The sequence below is a fragment of the Astatotilapia calliptera genome, chromosome 11 (assembly GCF_964374335.1).
Source record: "Astatotilapia calliptera chromosome 11, fAstCal68.1, whole genome shotgun sequence".
Taxonomy (NCBI): Eukaryota; Metazoa; Chordata; class Actinopteri; order Cichliformes; family Cichlidae; genus Astatotilapia; species Astatotilapia calliptera.
This window is the reverse complement of record NC_137432.1, coordinates 10,261,381-10,281,156: the sequence shown is the minus strand read 5'-3', so window position 1 is coordinate 10,281,156 and position 19,776 is coordinate 10,261,381. Positions and strand designations below refer to the sequence as shown.

At 40.3% G+C, this 19,776-nt stretch overlaps 3 protein-coding genes and 1 long non-coding RNA gene across 15 annotated transcripts in view; 2 read left to right on the top strand and 2 right to left on the bottom strand.

The window, feature by feature from the left end:
- The window catches only part of LOC113031822 (focal adhesion kinase 1), a 63,765-nt gene extending 56,570 nt beyond the window's left edge, over positions 1 to 7,195 (top strand). For all 10 annotated transcript variants that reach the window (XM_080307785.1, XM_080307784.1, XM_080307782.1 and 7 more), the window contains 5 exons: positions 166 to 269; positions 2,006 to 2,161; positions 2,738 to 2,818; positions 2,965 to 3,050; positions 4,967 to 7,195. In XM_080307785.1, the coding sequence (XP_080163911.1) occupies positions 166 to 269; positions 2,006 to 2,161; positions 2,738 to 2,818; positions 2,965 to 3,050; positions 4,967 to 5,093 (554 nt within the window). In that variant the 3' untranslated portion in view covers positions 5,094 to 7,195. The remainder of the gene's footprint in view (positions 1 to 165; positions 270 to 2,005; positions 2,162 to 2,737; positions 2,819 to 2,964; positions 3,051 to 4,966) is intronic.
- LOC113031829 (uncharacterized) lies at positions 6,837 to 9,460 on the bottom strand. The gene is made up of 3 exons (XM_026184284.2): positions 9,314 to 9,460; positions 8,640 to 8,756; positions 6,837 to 8,439 (listed from the first exon to the last, which is right to left on the bottom strand). The coding sequence occupies exons 1-3, from the start codon at positions 9,354 to 9,356 to the stop codon at positions 8,228 to 8,230; spliced, it is 372 nt and encodes a 123-aa protein (XP_026040069.1). The 5' UTR covers positions 9,357 to 9,460; the 3' UTR covers positions 6,837 to 8,227.
- LOC113031830 (uncharacterized) lies at positions 8,432 to 12,723 on the top strand. The gene is made up of 2 exons (XR_013912031.1): positions 8,432 to 9,165; positions 9,286 to 12,723. It is a non-coding gene; the product is annotated as an uncharacterized LOC113031830 (long non-coding RNA).
- LOC113031825 (lipid scramblase CLPTM1L-like) lies at positions 10,750 to 19,155 on the bottom strand. Of its 3 annotated transcripts, none has more exons than XM_026184279.2 (17): positions 18,738 to 19,155; positions 18,252 to 18,343; positions 17,800 to 17,977; positions 17,541 to 17,659; positions 16,841 to 16,919; positions 16,606 to 16,723; positions 16,342 to 16,436; positions 16,176 to 16,260; positions 15,992 to 16,092; positions 15,837 to 15,896; positions 15,691 to 15,741; positions 15,518 to 15,600; positions 15,059 to 15,093; positions 13,181 to 13,236; positions 13,009 to 13,053; positions 12,765 to 12,898; positions 10,750 to 12,195 (listed from the first exon to the last, which is right to left on the bottom strand). In XM_026184279.2, the coding sequence occupies exons 1-17, from the start codon at positions 18,936 to 18,938 to the stop codon at positions 12,129 to 12,131; spliced, it is 1,599 nt and encodes a 532-aa protein (XP_026040064.1). In that variant the 5' UTR covers positions 18,939 to 19,155; the 3' UTR covers positions 10,750 to 12,128. The 3 variants fall into 3 exon arrangements, with proteins under 3 accessions (XP_026040064.1, XP_026040063.1, XP_026040065.1); XM_026184278.2 differs by having other exon boundaries at positions 17,541 to 17,662; positions 18,738 to 19,154; XM_026184280.2 differs by lacking the exon at positions 18,252 to 18,343 and having other exon boundaries at positions 17,541 to 17,662; positions 18,738 to 19,154.
- Between the last annotated feature and the right edge of the window lie 621 nt (positions 19,156 to 19,776).

Here is a 19,776-nt window from a genome sequence, read left to right as displayed (position 1 = left end):
GGTGACGCTTTGTTTGGCAAAAATTAGCCTGGAGTTAATTATAATCTGTGTTTTAATCTGAGCTGCTGCGAAACCAAAGTAAGCATCTGCCCACACTTCTTAGGAATAAATTGTGAGTAGAAATATTTTTGTACTTCACACGTTGTCGTATGTTGTTTCCTGCAGAGCATGTGGCCCCGCCAAAGAAACCCCCTCGACCTGGGGCCCAGTGCCAAGTAAGCAGCCTGGCCTGTCTAAATACTGGAGACAGTTACAATGATGGAGTCAAGGTACACACACACACGTGCATGAATGCATGAAGCAAAAGTACAAGCAGAAATACACACTGAATGAATGAATGAATGAAATGCTCCTCCAGTAGCACATGGAGGGACACATTTACCGAGTGGACACAGTGCATGTTTTGAATGCTTGGAGCATTAATATTTACCCTTGTATCTTCTTTCCTTTGGCTGCTCCGGCTCTCTCTCTCTCTCTCCCCTCCCCCTCACCCCCATTCTTCTCCGGCACTCTGCCTTACTGTTGACCCCTAGCCCTGGCGGGTAAGCAGCACACCGTCTGTGTGTGTTTACTGTGCGTCTTGTCTCCTGTTCCATATTGTTGTCCTACTCCTCCATCAGCCCTTTGATTTCTTTGTCCAACAAATCACATTCTGTTGTAGTATTAACTTCATCTCTGCACTTCCCCTTGTCTGTTTTCCTGCTTATATTGTCTTCTCTCCTTTTCTCAGAACTAAGTGCTTTTAACTTTTATAGATTTTTTTTTTATTTACTTGAGCACTAATTATATGCTTCTCTTTGTAATTAGTAGACAAGTGAGTCTTTAATAAGATTTAATCTTTTTTTTCTTCCCCGGTTAAGAATTAAAAGGTTTTCCTCATCCTAGTAAAATAGGGTCATATTTTTTACAGATTATAAAGCAGCTAGTTTTCAAATGCTTATTTTTTCTAGATAAATGCTTCAAGTGGTTTCAGTAGGTCATTGTGTGCACAGCGTTGTATTGTTTTCACTGTAGGCGGTGATTTACTGATTACCCAGAATTCAGTAAGGACTGGAAAAGCGAGGGCGTGAAGGGGAATGCAGAAAAAATGTGCAAAATGAAGTGAAATTGCAAAGAGGATTAGAGTTTATACATGCATGCATGCATGACTGCGGGCGAGAGAAAGTCTTTGTATTCAAGATGTGGGAAGTATACCTGCAGGTAGTAGTCAGGTGATGTCACTGAGCAAGAGAGATGGTGAAGAAAATGGAAAGACAGAAATGAGAAAGCGCTTTATGTTAGTGCAAGATGATGATTGGTTTATATGGCAGGTTCAGGAAGATGTGACCTCCTACGGGGAATCTGTATTCAATTAAAATCCTCAACTGATAGGTTTACGGCACAGGTTATGGTAGTGTGACACTGCCATCTAGTGGCCAGAGAATACCTCTACATTTAGACATAGTGTTGTTCCTGGATCATCATAATTAATGTTGGCCCAGGTTCAACATTGCAAGTGACAAATCAATGTTATGATGTTGTTATGATGTCATCGTCGACATGGAAACAAGACTTGCTGATGTCCACTCAGGAAAAAGTGCAAATAAGTGGGTGGAGAGGGTCAGGGTTAGGGCTATGGCTATGGTTACGGTGTTATGGTTAGGGTCGATGGTGTGATGGTGTTTCCATGTCGCAAAACAATGGCATCACAACATGGGTATATCAGATGCACTTAACATAAGTAGCAACATAATAGATATTAATTCACTCATTAATCTACTTGTTTAACTCTCTTGATTATTATTACTTTACTTTGGACCTTTAAATGTATCTAGTGTGTAAGGCGGATGAACGTCTTTACAATCTAGCAGGATTTGTGGAGGTAAATGTTTTAGCAAATGTTTTGTTTTTTCATCCACACTGTTTCAGCTGGTTTTTGTCATCAGTCTCCCACACTTCTTTCCCAGGTACACATTCACTCAAAGAACCTCTCACTCACTGCTTTTTGTCTTCTTCTGTGGTTTAGCTGCAGCCTCAGGAGATAAGCCCGCCTCCCACCGCCAATCTGGATCGGTCGAACGACAAAGTGTACGAGAACGTGACGGGATTGGTCAAAGCTGTGATCGAGATGTCAAGCAAGATCCAGCCGGCTCCACCCGAGGAGTACGTGCCCATGGTCAAGGTAACAGAGGCACAAACGGCAGTTTGTTATTTCTCTGAAGTGGAGCTGCAGGCTTTGAGCTAAAAACTCAGCACAGTAGATCAAAGCAGCTCTGTGCAGTTTAATAACCGCTGTGTCCTTGAGCACTGTGACGCACTGTTTCAGTTTAATTGGCCGGTGCAGCTTTCCAAGGACGGAATTTCGACACTTCTTCTGCTCCTTCATGAATAATTTTTGCTTCATATATTAACCTGACTCTGCAGATAGCCTAAGCAGCTTTTCACCAAAGGGATTTAATAATTAGTTTTCCTGTGAGTCTTTTTGACAAAAATACATTTCATTTTATTTCTCCAAAGGGTTTTTTCACGTTGGTAGAAAGGGAAGAGCAGGGCAAACAGCCCGTACAGCTAACATTGGAGTGTTCATCCCTAACTCCAGAATGTTTAGCCAAGCTGCTAACCTTAAGAAGGGAATACAGCACTGTGTCGTTTCTGTCTTCTCTATTAGAAATTTCAGATTTTAGACTATTTAAAACAAACTATGTGAATTATTGATACCACATGTAAGCTGTCCTGTTGTGAAAAAAATGTGTTTCAGGATGTGGGTCTGGCACTGAGGACATTATTGGCCACAGTAGATGAGACTCTACCTCAACTTCCAGCCAGTACACACAGAGAGGTAGACACCGTTTTTACTAACAAGCATTCACTTTATGTTATTAAACAGTTTAATGATTGTTAATAAATCACGTTAAAGCACATTATTGATCACACAGCTGCTCCAGCTTGTATTTTATTTTATACGGTTACGCTTTTCTTCACCAGATCGAGATGGCACAGAAGCTGCTGAACTCTGACTTGGCAGAACTGATTGCAAAGATGAAGTTAGCCCAACAATATGTGATGACCAGGTAGGTGCACAAACTAAAAGCATCACTTTGTTAGGTAAACCTTACCTACCTTAATTCTGGAAACATTGCTCAGAGGTTTTGGTCTTTAGTGACATGACAGCATTACACAGCTGCTGCAGGTTTGTCAGCTGTGCATCCATGATGTGAATCTGCTTTTCTACCACATTACAAAAGTGGACTAAGACTGTGATTGTGAACGTCATTTGAGTACAGTGAAGTCATCTCAAACTGGATCTGAGCTTTGTGACTTGGTGCATTATGCTGCCACTTAGGTGGGCTATGCCATTTAAAAAATGCTCAGTTGGTACTAGAGATGGACCGATCCGATATTACGTATCGGTATCTGTCCGATACTGACCTAAATTACTGGATCGGATATCGGAGAAAAATAAAAAATGTAATCCGATCCATTAAATATCACGAAAGCACCTCACAAAACTTGCAACACGCCATAACTCACCTCAGAACGTTAGCACGTCGGAGCAGTATGCATCACGTGATAGAGCGGCTGTGGCATGCGGGACCTGTCGGTGGTCTGGATAGCATTTGGAGCTTCGCTAGCAACCCGGCATTTCATCTCCGACAAAGTTATCCCGAGAGAAGTAAAGCAAGTGTGTAAGTCCATCTCTGAATGTTTGTAAAACATTCCTGCGTTAAGCTTAACTAGCGACTGCCTCTCGCTCTCCGGCTGCTACTTCAATCGTGAAACTGCTTAAATGATCAGCTGATCGGCTTTTCTGTCGCAAGTCCGTGTCTCTAGTTTGCTTTTGGCCCACTTTGCACCAGAAAGAGGAAACCAGCGGCTGAACAACAGCAGCACGTTTAAGCTTGATCAGCTGTTGTTAGAATTTATTTAATATTACTTTCTACTTGAGGATCTTTTTCTACGTAGCTGACGCTGGTAACTGTGCAGGGGCGGATCTAGCAAAGTTTAGCCAGGGGGGCCGATAGGGCATTAACAGGGAAAAGGGGGCACAAAGACATACTTTTCTTTCTTATTCTCATTTAAAATGTCTCGCTTTTAATTATTTAATATTTATCTGAATCTTACACCCAAAGTTTTAATCTGATGTAAAATATATAGAAGTCCATTACTGCATATGGTAACTGTTAAGTCTAATATACCCTAGTAAGCTATAGTACTTTTTCCTTTGGGAAGGTATCATCTGTGCAGTCTGCAATTTTGTTGAAGAAAGATGTTGAATCTATTTAATATTTCTTGAAAAAGAATTGATTTCTGTGCATTTTTTTTCACACTGCATCAAATTAAGGTTGATTACGTCGATTAAGCATCATGAGGTGGAGCGTGAGGGGTGGTTCCCTATTTTTTATTTATTTATTTTTGTTGTTGCTGGGAGTTGGAACCCTATTAGTTAGGTTGCTTAATATTTATGCTAAGTACTCTTTAAAATACCAGAATAGGGAGGATGGTGTAGGTTTAAGTTTATTAGATTGATCAGTATTGCTGAACTATGAAATATTTTTTTTGCATACAGGTATAACAGAATAGCTTTAGTGTAGTTGTTGTTTTAAACTTGAGTATGAACTTATACAAAATGCAGCAAGATATTTAAAAAACAGTTTTGTTGATTAAAAAACATTATATCGGATTCATATCGGTATCGGCAGATATCCAAATTTATGATATCGGTATCGGTATCGGACATAAAAAGTGGTATCGTGCCATCTCTAGTTGGTACTAATGAGCCTAAGTGCACTGAGTTTCTGTCATGTGATTGGATGATTAGATATTTGCACTAACAAGTAGGTTGAACAGATGTGCCTGATAAAGTGGCCAGTGAGAGTGTGTGTCATGCTCACGTTCTTGATGCTGTCACGTCTGCACATATGATCATTAATACTGCACTAACTATTAAAACTCTGATCTTGCATATATTCTGTATTGATGCTCCAAGCCTCCAGCAGGACTACAAGAAGCAGATGTTGACGGCGGCTCATGCTCTTGCTGTTGATGCCAAGAACTTGCTGGATGTTATCGACCAATCCCGGCTCAAGATGATGGCCCAGTCCCGCCCACACTAGCCCCATGTCGTCCGAGCTGACCAACAGGAGAGGGTGGCATCATCGTGACTTCTAAAGACTCCTGGGTTCCAGACGTCAGTCCTGATGTGTTGACGGAGGGGGCTGCTTTACAAATCAACGGCGAGAGCAGTGGCTCTGATAATCTGATAATGGTCCGCGATGAATCGTTAGAATTTTTTAATCCCGCTATAGCCGAGGTAATTAGTTCAACTGGGATTAAAATCTCCACCACTGTGACTTTCTGTATACGAGAACAGCGCAGAAACACTTCCTGAATCAGGGACTTGGCAGCTTCGCTCTCTTCAGAGTGGAATACAGTGACGAGAGGAGGAAGAAAGAAATCTACTCGTGATTTTTTTTTTTTTTTTTTTTTTTAAGCTGTAAATCTGGATTTGGGATGAGCCAGATTCTGCAGGTTAGAGTTTTAAATGGATTCAAAACTTCCGACAGAAACGCTATCATGAAAGCTGGTGAGATCGGGCGGATTGCAACCCGATCTGCAACATATCTGCATGAAACTTCACTGTGGGATCTTAGACGTCGGCCGCCCCCGTTTGCTGACGTTCCGATTCCTGAATGGGAGCTCCTTTCTCCAATCAAATATCTCTACATCGCCATACACATCACATGTTTGTTATGTTTTGTTTTTTTGGTGCCTGGGGTGGTACAGTAACAACAGTCTCGGTTTGGTCTTCTCCGACTCGTCATGCCTCCTACCATCTCTCTTTCTCTGTTTCCTCCATCTCACCATGTTTTATTTATAGACTCAAATTGCAGAGGAGGAAACAGAGGCAGGAACGTAAAAAAGCAGAATACGCCTCGAGGACAGTCTAGTAACACTCTACTGCCTGAGGAAAGAAAACACTCTCTTCCCCTCTTCTCTCTATTTCACTCACTTTTCCTTTCCTTCACCCTTACTGCTCCCCTACTCCCACAGTCTTCCTCAGCTCCTCTCTGAGCCACTTTTAAAGACTCCAAATGTGAAGAGTCCAGCTCTGTGCGGGTAATCACCGCAGACAGAAACCTCCCCTACTCGCACTCAGTTCAGTCTGCTCTTTTTATCGATCAGCTCCATGTTTTTTGTGTTGTTTTGAGGAATCTTCGTCCTCTATACTGAAAAATGTTGAACTTTCAACCCCAGCAATTGACTGCTGTGTAAAAAAAAAAAAAAAAGAATTGGAAAAAATGTGTTCAGCGTGAGTGGCAGGATGCTTCCGATTGGTTCACGAGGAAGAAGACAGTGACACGTCTCAGTGGTCGCTAATTTTGTGAGGTTCGTGTCTCCTTTTCCTTTTTTTGTCTCCTCACATATAGTCCCAATATGAATCGTACGTTCATAATATAAGATTACATTAACTGTCCGATCACCCACTAGTGACACTTAAAGTATATTTCCCGGGGACCTGAACAAACCTCATATCACATTTATGACTCCAATTCTCTTGTCAGGTGTAACACTTTAAAAATTCCCCCCCTCCCTGACTTAATAATAGTCCCCATGGAACCAAACACATGAAATGTGGAGCCACATGACTGGAACTTGTTTCTCAGACACAAAACACTGAACTGAAAATCACATTTGTCTTTGTTAATACTGACCCCATGTGGAGTGTCACATACTGCTATATGAAATATACTGGTGACTGTACTGGTATAGCATGATATACTGGTATAAAGAAGAGCATATTTGCACAGCACCAAAATAACACATCCTAAGTTGTTTCCTTTTTTGTTTCTTGTTTGTTTGTTTTTTATTATTATTATTATTATTTTTAAACCCGTTTTATCCAGATGTGATTTCCATGTTTAGCCAGCAACGAAACTATCAGATCGATCAATCTGGGTGTTATAGGGATAAAATAAATGTAAAACGGAGGAGAAAAAGACCCCAAATGAAACAATCTATTTTATTTCCTTGTTGTTGCGTAAATCTGCTCATGTTGGTATATTGTAAGCTATACTGGTGTGTATCACTGGTGAATTGTACAGAACTCGTACTAGTAAACACTGGTATTTATTTTGTCTTCTGGGCTAATTAAGCCATCTTGTCAAATAGGAGGAAACAAAAAAAACAATGGAATAAAAATAATTATGAAATGAAATAAGTCTGTCCACTTTGTAGTTGATTGGGATTTATTTAAAGTGCCTTTTAGGATTAATATTTATAATTTCAAGTTAATGTTGGCGTAGATGTTTTTAAAGAGCATTCAGAAAATCATAAAGAAGAGAATTAGACTTTCTCACAATAAGAAAGGACACATTGCACTGTATATAACAATAATAACCTGTTGTACAACAATGCTGTTGCTTGCACAAGCATGGATTTTAGTGTTAAGGATGGGCTGCTGAAGTTTCAGTGGAGATATGATGGTGGAAATGGCTGAAATCTTACAGCACCTGAAAGATCCCTGCTCTGGAAGGTGCATGTACCAACCAGTGAACATCTACATGATTCAGAGAAGCCCTGGGAGAAAAAGCTTTGGTCAGATGAAACCAAAATGAGCTCTCAGGCATCCGCCTGACCAAAATCCCTCCTGAGATGTGTCCAAACCTGGTGACCAACTACAAGAAACATCTTACCACTGTGCAGCCAACATGGGTTTCTCCATCAAGTACTAAGTCATGTTTTAGGATCAAATACTTTCACTCACTGACATGCAAATCAATATATTTATTTTCTTGTTCTGTCTCTCTCTCTCAATTAAAATGAAACTACAGTAAACTAAGGAAAATCATAAACATTTTAAGCAACTAATGTCTATATTCATTCATTTTTTTAACTGGGCCGTCGTTTCTTGAGCATAATAGACATTTTTGACGATCAAATATCCAGGAAAACCAGAAATCCACAGATTTCTGTCAGATTAAGCTAATATAAGCTTACTGCCTTTACCTTTTGTGGAATTAAAAGCTAAAGTCAATTTTTGAACCCTTTAACGTGTAACAACTAGCCCTGTCTGTCAGTATTATAAATCCTACGATATCTAATTGTGCATGTGGAGTACACAGTGATATTTTAAAAGCTTTTTGTTAAACAGCCTCAAATATAAACAGTATTTACAAGATGCATAAGATTGCAGGTAGTGCGGAGACGGCAGCGGTGCAGTTTGTACCGTTTGCGCATCCCACTGAGCTCAGCGTGACAGCAGAAATCCCACACCGACAGTCAGGAGCAGCAGTTTGTTGTTTCTGTTGATGGAGTCGGCTTTGCTGAAGTTACACAAGTCATAGCTGCTGCAGCAGCTGACGGCGTTCCCGTTTCCGTTGGAGTCGACTGAGGCGGTGGAGGCAGCTCCTCTGCACGTGGCCTGGCTGGCACACTGCTTTGTTATGGCTGTCGCTGTATCTGAGCAGCACACAGACAAACAGCAGGGATTATAGTTTCTACACTGAGACTGACCAAGAGCTGAGTTTAATAAGTAAGTGCCCTTCATAAAAATCCTACTGCACAAAGGAACTTTAGAAGAATGTTTAGATTCATTTATACGTGCTACTAAACCTCTGTCAGGTTTCTTGATTGCAGGTTGATGTTGTGAGATAAATTACCGAAAGTGTCGACGACAGTCATGCATGTGTTGAGAGGTGTTTTACACTCCTGGGTACTCTGGTTGCATTCTTCATTGGTTGCCGATGAGCTGCACACGTAGCACTTCAGTGGCAGCGCTGCAGATGTGAGGAACAACAAAAACTGAAACTTGATTGAAAGGCAGATTTCTTTTTCTACTGGTTTGAGGACTAGTAATGTTTCTGTCAATCAGGCGTTACTGTGAAGGGCAGTTGAGTACGGTTCTGGTGTTAATCCATAAACCTGCTGTGGGAATGAAATGGTGAAGGGCATTAGAGTTAAACGTCTGAAACTAGTGAATTATTAATCAAGATAAATCAGCGGAGACTAACACTGATATTTACCACATGTCCTTCAGCAACACAGCCGGCCAACCTGATTACAAACCTCTCTTATTTCTGGGTAAAGGTGACATTGTCGACGGAGAAAAAACAGACGTCTGGAAACGACAGCGTGAGATACTTGTTTTTCATTAGGAGAAGGCTTGAAACTCATCACTGCACGCTCGTAAGTTATTTGTCATTCTGGCAATTTCAGTATATATGTATATGTATTTTTCAGATTTACTGAACTATCACCCTGACTTTGAAAAAAAATTTTTTTTTTCCCATGACCTTTGACCTACAGTTCGAGCAGTCAGATGTTTATTACGTACCTGGAGAAAAGAGCAGGAAGAAGATCCCAAGCACAAGCAGCATCTTCCTAACTGGTGTTGAACTGTTCCCGACCGGAATGTTTGCAGTCTGCAGTTAAAGCTGTCGTGCCAAAAAGTGTGTGTGTGTGGTGAAACTGTTCCACCCACATTAACACCATCATTACATGAAACAGGAAGCATTTAATAAAAGTTACTGTTTGTTGCTATGTGGGTTAGGGTTGGTGTTTTTGCTGGTTTCACAGATACTTGCTCTGTTTATCTTCTTTATCTTTCTCTTGTTAATCACAGACACCAACTTAACGTCAGGCAGTGAAACTTTGTCTCTGCTGGCTGAGGCATAATTTAAGTACAGTCTGAGGATTTGTTGGCTTTTTTTCCTTCACCAAGAGGAAACTCTCATTTCTCTCGAACAATCACCTCTATCAAACTATAGAAAAGGAGAAACGGTTGAAACAACCTAATGTAAATATAAGCTCCTAATAAGTTAATGAGTGAAGGTGTGGTTACATTGAAACCACAATTTTAGAAACAGTGCATCGTTCAGAATACATTACCCACAATTTTTTGGCTTTCTTCTAAATCCTGCTCTTTCAAAGTTTAATCTATAAACATATGAGTTCTTACCACTAAGGAAAAACAGTACACTAGTATTCCTGTGGATTTTATTTAATAAAGCTAAAAATATGCAGTACTGCTATGATTTCTTTACATTTAATAGGTATAACGATGAAACATAATATAGGACCTACAGAGCTCTTCTTTGGCTGTTGGCTGCCTTTTGTTCTATTCTCTGTCAAAATGATTCCACGCTGCTTCAATGATGTTGCAGTTCGGGTGTTTCACTGTGGGTTTTTCTATCAGGTATGTTTTTACTGCATTAACAGTGTGTTTGGAATCATCATCATGACGAACAATGAAGATGTTGCCAATCAGATGGTTTCCAGATGGTATTACATAGTGGATCAAAATCTGATGGTACCTTTCTGTGTTCATAATCGTGTGTTGAGTGGCTTGAAAATGGTCAGGAACAAGGACTGGACTGAAGGCGAGTAAAAAAGCAGTGAAGAGCTTCAGAAGGGCTGGAGAACTATAGTTTAAGACAACTCAACATGTACTCAGACACAGATATACAGTCCCGTGTTTTGTTTTTCATAATGTAAGGTGTGAAGATTCATGTGGTTCATTGTGCTGAGTGTTTTTTTTTTCCTGTTCTCAAACTGCTCTCCCATTAGGAGCTCAGTGTGGGTGGAGTTCTTTTTTCCCCTCCTCTTCCCTCATATAGTGTGTATTTCATTGTTTTTCTTACCATCCTTCCTCACTCTGACCTGTCTTACCAACGTCATGTTTGTGCAATGTAAGTACGGTCGAAAGGGGTCCTATTTTACTGCATGTATGTGTAACATTGATAGTGGCGATTAAAGGGCTTAATCAGTCAATTTACATTTACAATTCCAGTTTATTTGAAACAAAACAAAACAATGAACAGGCAGAGTGCATTACTAAAACATAAAAAACAGCAATTTTGAAGTAAATGTTTGTGTTCGAGCAGTTCAGTCAGAAATCAGCACTGAGTTTAATGCAGCGGGCCTGCGAGCACAGTAAAAAGCTTCAGATGGACTGACAGTGTCGTGTGAGAAGGAATAGACGTCTTTTAATGAAGCAGATGTGCTGTATGCTTTTATATTTCTTTTTATGTGCTAATTTGGCAAAGAGTCTTTTTCAAATCGGTTTGCAGTAAACTGACAGGAAAACTAACTCGGCATGTACAACTTGATAGTGAATAGGAAGACTTTATCTCATGCCATTTAAGATGAACAAAAGAAGCATCACTGGAGGTGACTTAGAGTGCCCTATGATGTATTGGACTTGACCTCTAACACAGACCAATCAGCATCCAGGGTGTGGCTAAAACACAGCATCATGCTTCAAATAAAAAATAGCCAAACATTGCAGATCGATTCTTCTCATCGTTGTTATAAAGATAGATTGTGTGTTGATAAGGAAAATAATGTTTAGTTTATGGAAAAATGTGCAAAAAGAAGTCCACATCTCACCGTGTAGCAGTTTAAATGATCCAGTTCTCTGTATTTTACCCCATTGTTTCCATATTGTGATTGAAGCTGCATTATGTAGTCTGATTAATATGTTTCCAGAATTGGTGCCTCCTAGCAGCCCAGCTGGCAGGGACTTTCTCCGATGGCATATGAGGCGGGGTTAACAGGCACTGCATTCTGCAGAAAGTTGGCTTTTAATGAGGAGAGATAAAAGGCTAAAATAACCTGTTTGAGATTAAAATTGAGCTGATGTGGGACAATGTGTCCCTGCAAGATGCATAAGGATTCTTCTGAACTGTGAATCATGTGAAGCTCAGTGACAGAAAGACTAATTGTTGAATCACCGAGTTGAAGGATTAATCCTTCGCAGCGTACCCAAACACTCCAGCTCCCTCGTGTTTGTATAAAGAGAAGGATCCGGCAGATAAATCCACGTTACAAGCGCTGATGTGATGCTGCAGAAATCATTTGTGAAAGGTCACCCAGCATAAAATGTACAGCAGAGATGTTGATAGATGAAGGAGCCGAGTCAAAGCAGCAGTCAAGGGGAAGCTTCATCAATGCCAAGCAAAAAGCAGCAGCAGCGCCGCGAATATGCAGCAGTGCAGAGTCTGAATCGGTCAGGAGCTGCTGTGGCACACATGTGGGCATGTGTCCTGCCTGTGTCTCTGTTTTACATCCCCAAGGCTCATTAGTTCACTTCTGTTTTGTTTTTTTTGAGCTGATCTTTTGAGTTCTGAAAAGATGAGCTTGTCCTCTCCTCACTGAGTCTTCACTTTCTTGGTGTGAGGGACGGGCTCTCGTTTTCTGGGTTTGGAGGCGAAACGGCTGGTGCAGACATGAGTGAGACAAAAGCAAGAGAGTACTGCTGTTATGTTGGAAATACAAATTGATTTGTGAGTATGGATTTACACAAACAGAAAAGAAGAAAGGCTCAAGAGTGTCTAAAATGTCAGAATATGGCTTGTACTTGAAAATAATACAACTTAAAGTCACTGGGATTATCTTGAATATAAGTATGCATATTGTTGTAGTATTTGAATGTCGTGTTGATTATCTGTATTTCTGACATACAATCAGCAAAGCAGCTGTACTGGAGTACCTACAATATACTCAATATATATATACTGGGTTGTGGTGGAATGGGAGATTCACATCAAGGATGTGCAGCCGACATATCTGCAGCAAATCTGTGGTGCTATCATATCAATATTGACTGAAATATCACATTAATGTTCCCAGCACTTAATGAATTTGTGCCATAAAGAATTTAGACAGTTCTGAAGGAAAAAGAGGGTAAAACAACTTAATAGCAAAGTGTAACTAATAAAGAGGCCAGTGAGTGTTTTTGCTCCATGTGTGTTTGGGACCGTGGTATTATTTTTGGGTCATCGTACCTTCGCTGGTAGAGGTAGAGAAAGAAGAGAAGCTCATCTCTGAAGCAGGAAAGTTGATGCGAGGAAGAGAAGGATCCAGAGGAGGAAAAAAAGGAGGCACAGGAGCACAGATCTGAAATCAGCGTGTTGACTCCCTGTTGGAGACGAGAGAGGATAGCTGACCGAACTCAATCGCTTTAACACCAAACGCAGCACAAAGGAAACCTGCTGATGCTGCTTGTGAATGAGCTCAAGAAATACTCACCCTGTACATCAACACTGTCCCCTGCAGGTGACTCACAGACTTCAGCTGTCCCACAGTAGAAAGTGAACAAACAAGGGAGGGGGAGGAGGTTTGGTTTGTTTTCATTTTTAACGTAGAAATTTTAGCCAAAGAAAATATTTCTGAAGTGTTGCTGTTTAGCTGCCACACAAACCTTGTGGTTAATGTAGAGCTGAGGGGCCATAGACAGGAAGCCAAAGGCGTACACTCCTGAGGCGAGGAGGCAGGTATTATAAATACAAAAGTAAATAATAGTAAAACTCAAAGTCAAATGTATCTATATAGCACATTTAAAACAACTCTTGACCAAGGTTCTGTAAATGTAAGATAATCAAAAGAGATAAAAACATAGGAAGAGATGATAAAATTTAAGAAGCGGAGAATAAAATGAGGAGATATGACAAATAAAAGTGGTGCAAACTCAGCTGATTTAAAGCTAAGGAATAAAAGTGGGTTTTCAGATGGGTTTTGAAAGTGTCTAATGTTGGAGAGGTCCTGATGTGAAGCGGCAGTTTGTTCCGCAGTTTAGGAGCAGTCACAGCAAAGGCCCGGTCTCCTCTGTGCTTTTAATGGACAGCTAGGATCATTTGATCAGCAGACCTCAGTGATCTTGCAGGAGTGTGCCAATTCAAAAGATGAGAAAGGTATGAGGGTGCTAACCGCCTTAAAAACAAATAATAAAATAAATTCCAAAACTAACTGGCAGCTAGTGTGAGGATGCTAGTATGAGAGATAAGTAGTCCTGCAACTGCAGGTCTTAATGCTCAATTCCGATTTTTTTGATCAAATCCGATTTTTTTGTCTGCTCGTTCACACTACAAATAAAATGCGACAGCAAACGCGCTCTAGTGTGAACGCTCAAAGCGGCCCGCATGCACAAAAGAAGACGTCACACACAACGCGCTCTGTTTAGACCCAGAGCAAACAATATTGTTTGACTGATGGCCCTTAATATAAAGGCTTGTTTCGGACTTTACGTTTCCCAATTTTGCTTTAAGTTATAAAGTTATTTTGTTATTTATATATGGCCTAATTATTATCCTTATTGCTGTTTTAGAGGAGCGGTGCTTCAAAGGATAGTTGCAGATTTCTGTCAGAATCTGCAGATTATACAGTACAAATAAAATGTTCATGTTTCTCCAACTTTGTCTTCCCAACAGTTTCACTGACATCTACACTGGATGGCCAGGAAGTGTTCGTGATGTCTTCTCCGGCGCTGATAATTGGCGTCTGTCTTGTGTCAGTGACGTAAAAGACGGATTTAATGCGACATGACCGTTCAAACAGCAGTCGCTTTCTAAAACATCGGATATGTATCGGATTCAGTACCACATACGAAAGTGACCCAGGTTGGATTTGAAAATATCGGATTTGTGCCGTTCACACTGTCATAGCATGAGCGGATATGGGTCGCATAGGGTCAAAAAAGTCGGATTTGATGCACTTTCGCCTGCAGTGTGAACGTAGCCTTAGTGACTGTGCTGCAGTGATTTGGACCAGCTGCAGTCGGTTAACTGATGACAGACTGACACCTGAATAAAGACATGGATAGCTCTCTCAAAGTCTCTAAAACAGAGGAGTGGCTTCACTTTTGCAAGTAGCCGGAGATGAAAGAAACTGGTCCTGATTACAGCATTGATCTGTTTACCAAACGTTAGATTGCGTTCCTCGCAAAGATTATTTTTTTAATAAACTTCTAAAGGGCCCAAGTCGTAGTGGTCACAAGGACCAAACAAAATGACTTCTGTTTTCTGTTCATTTAAGTTAAGAAAGTTTAAAACCACCCATGCCTTAACATCCTCCAAACAATCTAGTAAACCCTTCAGAGGACTCACAGATTTACTTTTCAGTGGTAGGCAAATCTGTGAGTCGTCAGCATAACAATGAAATAAGATGCCTTGTTTTTTTTTTGGTTTTGTTTTTTAAATGAGCCCATAGGGAGTAGTAAGGTTAGTTTTAAAGAAAGATTATTAAGAATTAAGTACTGTACTTATTATAGATAATCTTTGAGAATGGATGCAAGAAAACTCACCAGTCACCAGAGTGCTGATCAGCCAGGAATAGTAACTGTCAATGAAATAATCAGAGGCTTTTCAGGGTATACATAATAACCAATCCATACCAACTTTATTCATTAAGCTCTTTTTAAAAAAGCTACATCAGACACAAAGTCCTATACACAAAAATAGATAAATACACTCTAAACTATGAAAGGTAAAAACAGCTATAACACAATAAAAAATGAACAAGATCAATGTCTAATGTTGGGTCAAAGGCCAAAGAGAAAGAATGCGTTTAAGATGAGTTTTAAAAATAGACAACGTGGATGTCAGGCAGCTATGGATAAGACTAAAATGTAAGAAACATTCAGATCTGACGAGAATCTTTAAAAGGTGACTTTTTAAAGGAGGTTGGCACAAATGTGAAGTCTGGCACCGCTTTAATAATGACAAATTAAGTAGCGACGAGATGAATTTGATGATTGGCTCACCTCTTTTGGCGTAAGTAGGCCAGAGAGAAAACGGCTCCACTGATGCACAGGGGATACACCAAGTAGGACAAGTATCTGGACGCCTCGAGGGAAAAGCCAAAGATGAAAATGTAAAAATGAAAGAAAGCCCGAGGGAGAATATTAAAGGAGCCATAAAACAAACAGACTGATACCTGTGTGTCGTACTCCACTGTCTTTCTCTCCTCTTCATCCAGTTTATTAACCTATAGAGTAAGACGGATCACTTAGAGATCACAACTTGTATGATGCATTCTTCCACACTGCTGTGAACACAGATGTGCAAGTGCTCCATACTCACATGAAGCTTGTTGCCTTTACACTGTATCTGGATCTTAAATACTGTAAACACCTTCCACACCTGGTGGGATAAGCGATTACTGGTTTATAACTCTCTGTTTTGATCTTTATTTGACTCTAATTTGTCTGAGCAACACCAGATATACTAATAACTACCTCCACACACGCTCCCAGTCCGACAGGAAGGAGCACCAGCAGGCTGGTCTCCTCCAGAAGATAGAGGAAAATCAGCAAAGTACCGAGACTACGCCACAGAACTGAAAACGAAAAAAGGAATTTAACATTTTCTGAGCTGACCGATGCCACGCATATTTTTTTTTCCTAACATGATTATGGTCACCTGTCTTCCTCGATATCCCCGCCATGCTCTTCTTTTTCCTCCATGAGCTGATGTCATTTTTAAGAGCCAGAAACTCACAGATCAGCTGTTGAAAAAAAGGAAATAAAGCATTTAGAAAAGAAATTACATTTCCTTCCACAAAGTCCGTGTTAATATGCTCTCTTACTTGCAAAGCTGTGATGAAAGCAGTCAGCACTAACAGGTAGAGGTTGGATCCCACCAGAGCTTCTTTAATTTCATCGATGTTTTCGTCTGTGAAGCCTGGAGACACAAAGAAGCAATGGATGAGCTCATTTTGATGAGCTGAGGTATTATTTGGGTTGTATTTGAGTACAAATAAAAGCTACCACATATAATTAATATGATATAATTAAGATTAATGAATCATTATAATGCCTTAAATCATATGTCTGTTATATAAATAGTTCACCGAATTGCTGCAGGGAATAAACCATGTCCTGTAGGTGGACCCAAAACCTGAATCCTCTCAGAGAGATTCCCTCATAGGACACAGTGAGAGGGAGCTGAACGGTGCCGCTGCTGATCTCCTGTCGGTGAATGGATAAACGGATATGTGTTCATTTTAAATCAGCCAAAAAAAAAAAATAGTAATAATCAAAATAAGCAAGTGTCTGTTAAAGTTTACTAGAAAAAGCTTCCTATACCATGAGGTCTCTGACTCTGAAGTTGAGCTCATTAACCATCAGCAGAGGGAGGTACATCATCTGTCTGCCTTCCTGAGAGCTGCAGAGAAAAGCAGGAAGGTTCTTTAATTCAAAGTGATCCTTGTTTTCACCCCGGGAAATTTGTGAACACGTTTACAGTACACATCCATACACTTAAACACCTTACCCTGAGGCACCTTAATGGTAGCAGCTGAGAGGTCTAACAGGTTTACTTTGCCTTTAAATTCCAGCCTGCTGAGAGATTACAGAGTCTACCAGTGGCTGTTTGTAACTTGTGATCCAGATCTAGAGGATCATCTTTTACAGATAAGAGAACTTTTTTCCCCATTTTCATTATTTTTCTTTAATTAATATAAATTAATATCTACTAAAGACTAAAGAATTGTTTGGCTAGCGAGCAGTGACAAAGGGCTATTTATTTATGTACCCTTGTGATGATACTTTTACTGCACCAGACACTGTATCTAAAGCGGACTTTCTTCTAGATGTTTTTCAATATGTATTGCGCCCTTTGAATAATAACACAGCACCTGCAACAAAACACCAGTGTGTTTGATTTTCTGTCAGAAGTATCTGTTCCTCTCAGCCTTTCGGTGCCACTGCAGCAGCAAAACAGCAGAAGTCAGCAGTACGCTGACAGCTCACCTGGCTTTGACCTCCAAAGCTTCATCTGACTTACACTCTCATGTAGCGGCGCACGTCACTGGGAAGCCCAGCCTTTGTGAAGGTGAAGTCCTCTGACATGACAGTGAGTGACAGGTGGGGTCTCCAGTGGGATACAGGGTTCTCAGATCTCGGCTTCTGGGTGGAACCAAAAAAATAAATAAATAATGCACTGTGCAAGGCAGCTGGGCCCCATAAAAAGGCCCCATTATATCGAATATATGTAAAGGCAACATGCTGGGTGAAATATGAAGCAGTCCTGAGTGATGATGTACCTTCTCCTTGTCTTTCTGGACATCGGTGCGTGAGGGGGTGATGTAGGTGGTGAGTTGGACTGCATAGTGGACCTCTCTGCTGTCCTCCAAAGGTGAAACGCCAGCCTTGTGCACATAAACAACTGCAAAGAGGGTGCCATTAGCCCGAGTCTCTCCTGGCAGAGAGACATGCACCTTTCTGTGGAGAGAGAGATAGGCATAAAAAATAAAAACTGCGTGTTTTAGGCCTTCATAAACAATCAAATATGCTAATCATTACTGAGTACTTGCAGCATACTGTGACTGTCACTGTGATCAGTGGTCGGTAAAGTCTTTTGATGACTATATATTTATATGACTAAAGATTTATGTTGCAATAACTGCGATGCTGCTACCATTATGTTAAAAAATAAACAAATAATTTTTCAGATTGTTGGTCTGCTCCTGTGCAGCTATCAACATGTCAAACCCACCTCTCAAATCTCGAGTGAGGGTCGAACGGGTCTATTTTTACAGCGAGCTCGAGGGGGCTGTTGTCTGGCACGAGACAGGTAAAAACACTCATCTGAATGAAGGAGAAGACGAGATGTTAAAACAAGGTTTCCATCTTAGTTTGAGATTCCTTTCAAAATGAAAGCGACGAGATAATCCTGACTGTGCTTCAAATGTGTGTCTGTTTTACAGATTTCACAAAGTAAACACCTGCAAACAAAACGATCTATCAATATTTTCATGAAGAGAATGCATGAAAATGCCATAGTTTTAAAGTAGATGTGCACAAAAACGACACAAACCTAAATGCCAAATGACAATTTATCATATTTTTCTCTAACTACCATGTAGACAGTACACTTTAGCAATAAGGGCTTCTTGCTGAGCAGCACATGGACAGATTTTTTTTTCAAACCTATGGATCTGGATCTCAGAGATTTGCCATCAGGAATAAGACAAGCTCTAACCTGTAGTCTGGGTCTGGCTGCCAGATAGGAGGTGATGCAGTGCTCTCCTCTGCCTCCATCGCAGGATTTGGTGTTTAGGAAACCGTACAACAGCCAGGCGGTGTGGAGCATGTAAACCACAAACACCCCGAGCAGCAGCTTAGCGATGGAGCTCCTCTTACTGCCGCTGTCCGCAGGTTTGGAGTAACAAGACGGGAACATGGCAGCCAAGCGGCTCAGAGTTTCACCCGCAAAATACTGAACATTTAAAGAAATTATTTTTTTTAAAATGGACGCGGTCTGGTTCGGGATTGTAACTGTAACAATACAATCCCCACGCTTCCTCTCTGATTCACCATCTTCCGGTTATCCGCATCCAGCAGAAGATGCTGATGCTGACAAAAACCTCCGCGGCTGCGCCCACACCGCTTTTACCACTGAGCCCACAAGGAGAAAAATAATTAATTAAAACATTATTATAGACATGCACGAAAAGCAGAATCACTGCAGAGCGAGAAAATATGTTTTCTTCTGCTTTTACAGGCAGAGTTTTATTCACTGCGTTAGAGGACCGAAGCGCCATTTATGCCGGGAGATTACATGGAAACAATTTCTCCAAAGGAAACAGAAATAATAATATTAGGGTGGAAATACGAAAGCTCTTTTTCACCTAGCTAATTTACATGTTAGTGGTAAGATCACTTTAAATGAAAACAGAGAAGTCCACAGTTAGGAAACAATTAAATGTATAGCTAAGTTCATGAAATCCTTTGTTACAGCTGGCAATACATGAAACAGAAGTATTAATGTGATACTTCAAATAAGACAACGGTCAAATAAAAAAACAACAACAAATAAACTTTAAATCGTTTTGTGGCAGCCTTTGACTAGTTTATTATAATTAGAATTTATTAAATGTAATAATTTATTAAAAATACAATATATTAGTATTTAACTAATTTCAGCATTTTGACGTACCATAGTTTGTTTCGCAAAACAAACTTACAGAGTAAGTCGACCTGTTATTTTATGTATTTTATTGAATTCTTCTCCAGAAACA

Bases quoted from the DNA above. Each gene is read 5' to 3' on its own strand.
- LOC113031829 (XM_026184284.2), bottom strand. From the start codon at position 9,356: ATGCTGCTTGTGCTTGGGATCTTCTTCCTGCTCTTTTCTCCAG. The intron at 8,757-9,313 runs GTACGTAATAAA...TCACATCTGCAG, and splicing joins CTTCCTGCTCTTTTCTCCAG to CGCTGCCACTGAAGTGCTAC. The intron at 8,440-8,639 runs GTAATTTATCTC...TGTGCTGCTCAG, and splicing joins GACTGTCGTCGACACTTTCG to ATACAGCGACAGCCATAACA.
- LOC113031825 (XM_026184278.2), bottom strand. From the start codon at position 18,938: ATGTTCCCGTCTTGTTACTCCAAACCTGCGGACAGCGGCAGTAAGAGG. The intron at 17,663-17,799 runs GTACATCATCAC...GGTTCCACCCAG, and splicing joins TCCAGAAAGACAAGGAGAAG to AAGCCGAGATCTGAGAACCC. The intron at 16,093-16,175 runs GTGACCATAATC...TTTCGTTTTCAG, and splicing joins GGGGATATCGAGGAAGACAG to TTCTGTGGCGTAGTCTCGGT.